This window comes from Ruditapes philippinarum, unplaced genomic scaffold, assembly GCF_026571515.1.
Source record: "Ruditapes philippinarum isolate M1 unplaced genomic scaffold, ASM2657151v2 ctg551_1_1_1_1, whole genome shotgun sequence".
In the NCBI taxonomy this organism is placed as follows: Eukaryota; Metazoa; Mollusca; class Bivalvia; order Venerida; family Veneridae; genus Ruditapes; species Ruditapes philippinarum.
Genome location: NW_026855869.1, coordinates 273,056 through 282,061, shown reverse-complemented (window position 1 = coordinate 282,061; position 9,006 = coordinate 273,056). Strand labels below are relative to the sequence as shown.

The 9,006-nt window shown below is 30.1% G+C and overlaps 2 protein-coding genes across 2 annotated transcripts; one reads left to right on the top strand and one right to left on the bottom strand.

The window, feature by feature from the left end:
• The first annotated feature begins 442 nt into the window (after window positions 1-442).
• On the top strand, window positions 443-4,734 carry LOC132744662 (uncharacterized). Its single transcript, XM_060733423.1, has 4 exons — window positions 443-786; window positions 1,402-1,562; window positions 2,039-2,124; window positions 3,147-4,734. Exons 1-4 carry the CDS (start codon window positions 589-591, stop codon window positions 4,205-4,207), a joined length of 1,506 nt encoding a protein of 501 aa, XP_060589406.1. The 5' UTR covers window positions 443-588; the 3' UTR covers window positions 4,208-4,734.
• Window positions 1,457-6,080, bottom strand: LOC132744663 (uncharacterized). Its single transcript, XM_060733424.1, has 4 exons — window positions 5,716-6,080; window positions 5,066-5,299; window positions 4,714-4,855; window positions 1,457-3,115 (listed from the first exon to the last, which is right to left on the bottom strand). The coding sequence occupies exons 1-4, from the start codon at window positions 6,027-6,029 to the stop codon at window positions 2,321-2,323; spliced, it is 1,485 nt and encodes a 494-aa protein (XP_060589407.1). The 5' UTR covers window positions 6,030-6,080; the 3' UTR covers window positions 1,457-2,320.
• Window positions 6,081-9,006: the final 2,926 nt, after the last annotated feature.

Here is a 9,006-nt window from a genome sequence, read left to right as displayed (position 1 = left end):
ATGAAGAGAGATTTGTCATTAAAGAAATCTTCATTCTAATTAAAGAAGATGTTAAGAAGTTTTAAATTGTCGAAAAGATATTTTTGTTGACATATTTATTGGAATTTATTTTTGTTTCCTCCGAATTATTTAAAGCTTTTTTTTTCAAATTGATTCATTTCAAGAAATTAAGTACTTTTGAGTCATCATCCATCTTATGAATCAAGGGTAAATTGCATCGCTTATTTTAAACTAATTGATATCTATAAACGCATTTTAATTGACATGAAGTTAAAAAATGTATTACTGAAAAACATATCCAAAAAGAGAAATTATATTTTAATGATGTAAAACATTTATAGGAAGAAAAAAGTGTCGACTTTAATAGAACAGGATTTCAATATGTTAAATTAAATTTGAATATTTTTAGATTTTTCATTTTAAGTTTAAACATGGTTTATGGACCGTTCCGCGACGGATATTTTTAACCAATGAAAGTGATCCGTTTACTTCAGTGCGGTATTGCTTGTTGCTACCCGCCATCTTGTGCTCACAAGCTTTCACTTGGCAACTGCTACATCAAAAGTAAATACCGCGGTTTTATTCAAAATGGTGCGTAGATGTGCCTGGGGAACATGCAATGCAGATTGCAGGTATCCTGATAAGATGATTGGGGTCAGATTCATAACATTTCCTAACCCTAAAACTCAATTTGAGAAGTGTTTACGGTGGATAAAGGCATGCGCCCGACCGCATGAACAGTTAAATGTCAGCAGGATTAACAAAAATAAAGTCGTGTGTTCAACGGTAAGTGAATCTGTAAGAAATGCTGATTTAAACATGAAATGATTTACCAAGCCAGACTGGCTTTTGATTTGTTTGATGTGTGCCACTTTGTGGATACATGTTGTTGTCAGTTCATTTTGACAGTTCAAAGCAACTTATGAAATTGCCTAATGAACTAGTCTATGCCTGAATAATGTTGAGCCTAAAACTGGCCAGCCTTAAAAATAATTATAAACTGCTCCAAGCTTTTTTATATTTTCATAATACCTTTTCTCTTTGACTTTTGTCAGAACATTCATTATCAATTCAGTAAAAAAAGCATATGTTGATGCATCATGCATTAAATGGCTAACTTCATGGGTGGTAGGCTATAAGTTACAAAAAAATAGTGACCATGAAAATAATATAATTTGTTAGAGGACTGATCTTTTAACCAAATAAGTAAAATAATATTTGGTTATTTTGTTAAGCATACAAAAAATACTGAAAAGCCATTTTATAAATTATGATGGATAAATGGTTACTGTATACAGATCTTTTGTTTCATTTATATGTCATATAGAGCTCTACCTCCAGTATTGTTATTTTTATTTATTCTTTTTTAACACAAGTAATCACTTATTCACATAATTACAGCACTTCATGGGAGAAAATGGGCCAACTGATAAATATCCAGATCCCCTGCCAGCTGATGGATCATTGGCATCTCCTACCAGACCACCACCCAAGCGCAGGCGGTTGGACTTGGAAGCACCTATATCATTTGACATTTTGGTTGAACAAGAAAAAAACAAAGAGTAAGGTTAAAATTTCAAATTTTGTATTTATTCATTAATGATAAGCCTTTGAACAATGGCACTTTTTATTTAAATCATCTGAATTTGTTTACATATCTGTAAAATCAAAAAGTGAAATAAAATTCAACAAATTTATTACATCAGTATATTTAATAGATAAATAAAAAACTTGTTAAACTGACTGTACACAACTGTAACTTCAGTAGAATTTTGTCACATTGACATGAAAATTTTGAAAGAGAGTCCATGCATGTTTGTCTTAGCCTACACAGAAGCCTTTTTACTCAATAGTATGCTAATTAACACAGTACTAAATATTACATGTGTGTTTGTAACAAATAAGGGTATGTTATAATAAACAAATTGATAATTGTTTCTAATAGAAATGAACTTCACTCCATGCTCAAATATAAATTTTGTAAATTATGAAACAGTCATAATTACTGATACTAATGCATCTTCTTTAATTATTTCAGAAATGTACAAACAACTACAGATGATGGAAATCAAAGAAATTATGAACTAAGTGGACAATGTGAAGTTGGCTGCCAAACAGACAAAGGTATTATTGGTCATGACACATTAATCAAATGTCAATATGTAACTTGCACATGTATATCATATTTATATGGCCAAGTATAATTTAGTGTAAACTTATATAACCCAAACTTCTATGTAAAGGTTATATTGCAAACAGTTATTTATGCATGGCCATATAAGCTGTAATATGTCATTCACACATTAAATATAGTTTGAAACTATACATTTCCATGACTGCAATGTAAGAAAGGATGAGCATACTGTTCAAAAAAACTGGCTAATACATTTAGCATATTTGTCATAAATTCAACATCTGGTTCAACACGCTGAACAAATAAGTCAGACTCATTTGGACAATATACAATGAAATCACAGAATGAACTACCTGTAATCATGAGCTGCCCTTGAACCTGGGCATAGTATGCATGATTTGATTTCAGTACAACCTGGCCATTCTGATCAGTGTGTAAAAAGAAATTATTTAATTGGCAGCAAGCATCAGCAACAGTCAAGTCTCTGGCACTATAGGGACATTTTATTTCTATAATCCCTACTTTTCCATTATCACAGAGTTTTCCATCTGGGGTTGCACCCAAAAATGGAAACTCATTATTTACAACAAAACCACATTCATGAATGTGTCTTCCAGGAAACTGAGCTAGATATTTAGACTTGGCTTTGCTCTCATTTCTTTTCCCGTAAGATATAGATGGGGCATGAATATCTTTACTGGTAGAAAATAAACGTGACAGTAATTTTTCATTAGGGGGAGATTTCCTTAACATGATATCACCAAAGTTTGATGCTGTTAGCCTATTTTGTCTAGCTTGATGCCATGTTTCAGACATTGCCTGGTTTCTTGTACATTGCTCTAATGTCTGTGGGTCTGTAACTGTATAATGACTTATTAAGTGCTGAAACTTTTCAGGCAGTCTAATTTGTGATGAGTTTGTGACACAGAGGTTACCACAGCCATTTGTTGTTACAGGAACCATTGACTTCAAATTTCTTGTCTGAAATCAAAATGCATATATATTATTTCAGAGAATCAAGATGTTCATCTACATGAGGAAAACTTGCAGCTAAAAATTCAATTATTGGAGAAAGACAAAGAAATTAATAGACTGAAATCAAAATTACAACATCTGGAAAGAGATATGAAAAAGAAACAAGCATTTTCTGCAGAAGGAATTAGAAATAGGGAAAAGGATATGAAAAACTTGTTTAAATATTACACTGGAATAACTTATGTCAACTTTTTCTTTTTGTTTTCTTTTTTGTTTCCAAATTCACAAGAAACTGTTAAATATGGTAGGACTGACACTAAGCTACTATCAAATGAAGATGCACTTCTTCTTGTACTCTGCAGATTGAGGCATGATTTTGGACTGAAAGATTTGGCAATGAGATTAAGTTTATCTTTGCAGTCAACAGGCATTGTATTTAACAAACTCTTAGATATTTTATATTTTAAATTTGGTCAGATTTCACTGTGGCCCCCAAGGGATGATATTATATCTAGAATGCCAGCAGAATTTAGAAAAGATTTTCCTACAACCTTAATTATGATAGATGGAACAGAATTCAAAACTCAAGTACCAAATGCATTAACTCTTCAAAGTCAAATGTACAGTGATTACAAATCATCTACTACTCTTAAAGCTTTAATTGGGTGTGACCCAAGTGGATCTGTAATTTTTATTTCTGAGCTTTTTACTGGTTCAATATCAGACAAAATGATCTGTGAAGAAAGTGGATTTTATGCCATATTAAAAGATTTGTTAAACCATGGTTACATTAATCCAGGTGATGGTATAATGGCTGATACAGGATTTACAATACAAGAGGAACTTAATAAACTTGGCCTTGTGTTAAACATTCCCCCATTTTCTTCTTGTTCATCACAAATGTCTTCATCTGATACTTATTTAACTCAAAAAATTGCCAAACACAGAGTTCATGTTGAAAGAGTAATAGCTAAAGTGAAGACATATAAATTGTTGTCTCATAAAATTCCTACATCATTATTTAAACAAGCTAATAAGATCTGGTCTGTTTGTGCAATACTTACATTACATCAGAGAATATTTGTAAAAGACAAATGACTGTCTGAGTTGCAATAACTTTGTTTAACAAATGTTAACATACTACTGCCAAATTAGTAGTTATGTTATTACTTGATTGATTTTGGCTGAATTTGTATTAAAGATATACTATGCTCAAATTTGATATTAGAAAATATAGATAATTAGTACACAGTAAATATAAAATAAACATGTATTGACTTCACACAAAATAAATATGTTATGTTTAAAATGCTACATACTATAGGTGGTCACAATATGAATATACATGTATAGTGTCATTACAAAATCTGGCAGTTTTTTTAAGAAAAGACCAACTTTACTTGACCTGTTAAAGGGAATGCAACTTCCTATACATAGTTTATATAATATTTTATCCAAATTCAACATATTCAGTAAGAATATCATAGATTTCAATACATTTCTGTGATTAAAACATTTTACCCAAGAATGAGCATAGAGTATCTTCAATTAAATCTTATCTATATCACATAGATGTTAAAATATTGTATGTAAAAATATATTACCTGATATGACAGAAATGAACCAAGCTGAACTTGACCAAGATCTGTTGTAACTAATGGCCTCTTTGATGAGAGAAGGTATTCAAGAGGTGTGCCTTTGGCCCCTTTTAACTGCTCTATATCATTGCTGGTAACCTCTGGAAGCCTGTAAATTTATGTGAAAGATTTCATAAATTAAAACATTCTTTACAAATTTTATACATATAAAATGTACAAGTATCTGACATTGTTGTTAAAATGTATATAAGTAAAACACCTATATGGTTTTTTTTGTTATAGTTATATAATATAAATAAAGAATGAAATTTTAAAAAACATACGTGTAGTTACTTTTGTACTTTGTTTAAAATCTTACTTGTACTGAGTGTCAACTTGGCATAAAACTGGTTTTCTCTTCCTTGTCTCACAAGCTTTGGCCACCACAACATGGTTAAGTGGGACAGGCTCAATCTTCTCTCCTCTTGGAACATGCCATTGCTGGGGTACACTTGTACAGCTCAACTGGTCAGGTACATTACTGATGTTGTGTAGTTTCAGTCCTTGAAGAGTTTTCACTAGACCAATAATGTGGGAACAGTGGCCTGTTAATCTGAAATATACAAGACTGCACATTATTATTGTATCAAACAGTGATTCAACAATGATGGTGATAAATCATGATGATGATGATGATGATGATCATCATTTTTGTTATCATTAGATCTGTTTTGATTAAGTTGACAGAAAAAAATACACCATGACTCTTCTGTCTACGATATCTTTTTTCTTTACTGAAGAGAATTAATAAAAAAAATCCGACATAGTTATTTAATAAATAGATCTACATAATGGTGTATAGTCTATACATTTTTAATTCATTTATATTTTTTATTTATTTATTAGACTATTTTTTTTTTGAAAGTGGGAGGGGTGCAATTCATTTTTTTATTCTAAAATACAGAAATACAGAATCCGTTAAGAAAGCCTACTTAAGTTGTTGTCAATTTTACGTATTTGATTACTTACCCAACCTTACAAGAGCAGTACGACTCTGTTATAATATCTTTGAGAATCTCAATGTGTAGCGTGTGCGGCTTTTCGTTTTTCCTCATAGATCTCCAACACCGAGCAACAACCTTTACCTTGGGTTTATCGTCAATATGAACCTTAATTTGATGGACATAGCCTTGAAGATAGTAATTTAAACCTCTTTTTATAATCCTTTCCATAAGACTTCTGTGATTAGGTAGAAAACTAATAGATATATTATCGGGCACATCTTCTAGCGAGTCGGTTGTTGTTGATACGGCCGCCATTTTGGATGCTGGCTTGTGAGGCATAGCAACAATCACTAGGGATTGCGCAATAGGCGGAAATAATCGGAACGGTCCATTGCACTACAAACTTGTAACATGAATAAACAATGATTAATATAAAACAAAACAAAAACACTAAGGATGAACGACGCATTTGTTATCATTGATTTGTTATATATCTAAAACCTAAGATAATGGTATACTCTTCGAGCATTTAATTAAAACTGTTTTTACTTTTATTCTTACAAATCTTGCACAAAAACCAATAACCTGGAAATGAGAAAAAAAATGAAACTTACAAAATTACAAAAATGGCACATTGTCAGCAAAAAATTGACAAGGATTTTAAATTGGGAAATCATATTTGCGGAGCTAATAGAATGAATATAATGAACACATATGACGCAAATGACACTTTATTCACCAATCGTTTGTAAATGCGCATTCTTTCCAAGAAACCTTTCCATGAAAGAAAAAAAGAGAAATAAATGATAATGCGTATGTAAGAGTATTTCATAGAAAATATTTTTTTGAACATTAAGTTTCTACATTTGTGTTAAAACATTAATTTTTTACAAATGCCACAATTTGTACAAGATTCAAAGGAAAATGATAACATACAAATCACTGAATATAAATGATACACGAGAATTTGGTTACTGTTTAGTTTGAGATATTATCTATTCATACAATTATAAAGATATTAAACTACGGTGATTGAGACGTTTTATTGATATTTCTTATACTGTTTATAGTATTTAACATATGATACAGCATAAAGATTTTAATTAATGAGTGATAAAAAGATACTTTTGTATCAATTTACAAATAAATCCCTGTAATTTGATTTAATATCTTTAATGGAGCTCTGATCATCTGTTGTATATATCGTTAATAGACAGATAATTTTCAACATTATTCCGTTCAAAGTTATCGCTCCACATCAATCTGTGTATAATACGTTTAACAGTTGCTCTTAATGGATCATGTACATAACTGTGTTTTTCTTACCCATACTTGAAGTTTCCTCATTATATTCAATATAATTTCCTTCAAGTGAATTTACATGTTTTTATGAGTTAAAACTTTGTTTTATTGCTGCTTATAAATAAATATTCAGTTAAAATTTTCATGAAAAGAAATGAAAAAAAAATCTGCTTGTCAGTTAAACCAGGTTTAAATGTATTTTTTCCTTATTGTATGTTTTTAAAGCATGTTTTGTTTAATAATTGCTTTTTCCCCTGGAATAATCATGTTAGGAATGATGATTATTTCAACCGGAGTGACCCTTTAACATGTTAAAAGTGTTCCGCTCTTTTCTTTTTTTCTTACTGTGTACTCGACAGAAAATCTCTGCTACATTTATGTTGATGAGCAGAAGATTATCAATTTTAAATCATTGACATAATATTTTGGAAAAAAACATATTTTCATAAATTACGAATTTAAGAACGGTTTTTTATCAACATTAATTTTGCCTCATTATTTTGCATGTTATTTGCTTATTAGTTCTTTTGTCGTTAGAAATCATTAACCCGACTTCAATAAAAGAAACTAAGGAATACATGTTTACCAAATGTTAGAAAGAGGTGAAAATACATGTACGGACAATTTATAGTAAAGTTTAAAATACAAAACATTCATTTTTACAATGGATATGTGATTTTATAAATATGAAAAGTCATACTTGTTAGTAGCATTGTTTTCGATTATCTTCTGTAATCGTTAATCGTGTCAAATGTATGAAAATACTAAACCAGCAGACAATTAACATTGAGCTGTGTCTGTTGGAAAGGTTTTCATGTAGATAAAGCTATTATATATTTATTTTTTATCTTTAAATGCCACTGGGAGATAAAAATGTGTGAGAACTTGTAATACCAATTCTTAACAATGTCGATTATGAATATTCCTTTACCTAAATAGCTGTCGATTGATATTTTTTATCTGTCTAGGTGTTTGTTTTGACAAGTTGTCTAACATACTTCAGAGGTCGGAAGTTTATTTGAAATTGTTTGTTTCTGAAAATAGACCTTATGTTTTTTTGCGATTTATTATTTTTTTAGCTTAATTAATAGTTTGTTCTCTCAATTTATAACACAATTGAATGAACACAAGATTAGTTTTTAAATTGTATTTAATTAATGTTTGGTTATAAAATTTAAGTATGAATATATAAACGTGTATATAATATTTTTAAATATGTTAAATGTACAAGTCAAAATGTTGAAACTAAGAAGCGGTTCTTGTAAAAGCTAGCAATAACTTAAATGCTCTATTTCAGCATTTACCTAGAAATAGTTTGATAGATTAATAAAACAACCACTAGTTTAAATCTCATGTCAGGGTTTTGTATGAAAATTTAACCACAACAAATAAACACGATTACGTTGATATCTGCACATACATTTTTAATTATTATTTAATGTAGAGTTATAAACCATGGTTGCAACAAACTTATCCATATGAAAATTGTATTTAACTCTTCATAAAATTGATGGATTCAGTGATTGAAAAAAAAATGTACATACTTTACTCTCACTCTGGTCGTTGCCTTTAGGGAACTCTTCCCCGATAAACGAATGAATTTCAGGAGAATTGGTTTTGACTTTCAGTCTGTTGTTGTAAAACATTAAGCAAATGCGTATGTTGTTAAACTGTGTATCAAAACTAAGATAATTGCTTGGACTAATTAAGTAAGACAATATTTACAATGCCTTTGTAAAGGTGTGCATTGAACTCGTGCTAATATTGATTTATTTTAAATCTTTCGAAGATAGCATCGGTGTTGGAAACAACAAGATAAATGATAAAAGAATTCAAGATGGTCATGATAGTGAAATTTGTGCTTCACTAAATCAATGGCTTTGTTTTGTTAAAATATTGATTTTGTCCCGTTGTTATCGTGTATAATACATAAAATATGATACCAATGCAGACATGAATCATATTATTTTGTCTGTATTATTTTATAGAAAAAGTATAAAATAGGCACGTGCAC

Coding starts and splice junctions, on each gene's coding strand:
- LOC132744662 (XM_060733423.1), top strand. CDS start 589: ATGGTGCGTAGATGTGCCTGGGGAACATGCAATGCAGATTGCAGGTAT. Junction 1,563..2,038: donor GAACAAGAAAAAAACAAAGA/GTAAGGTTAAAA, acceptor TAATTATTTCAG/AAATGTACAAACAACTACAG. Junction 2,125..3,146: donor TGGCTGCCAAACAGACAAAG/GTATTATTGGTC, acceptor ATATTATTTCAG/AGAATCAAGATGTTCATCTA.
- LOC132744663 (XM_060733424.1), bottom strand. CDS start 6,029: ATGCCTCACAAGCCAGCATCCAAAATGGCGGCCGTATCAACAACAACC. Junction 5,300..5,715: donor TACTGCTCTTGTAAGGTTGG/GTAAGTAATCAA, acceptor TGTATATTTCAG/ATTAACAGGCCACTGTTCCC. Junction 4,856..5,065: donor CAAGTTGACACTCAGTACAA/GTAAGATTTTAA, acceptor ATAAATTTACAG/GCTTCCAGAGGTTACCAGCA.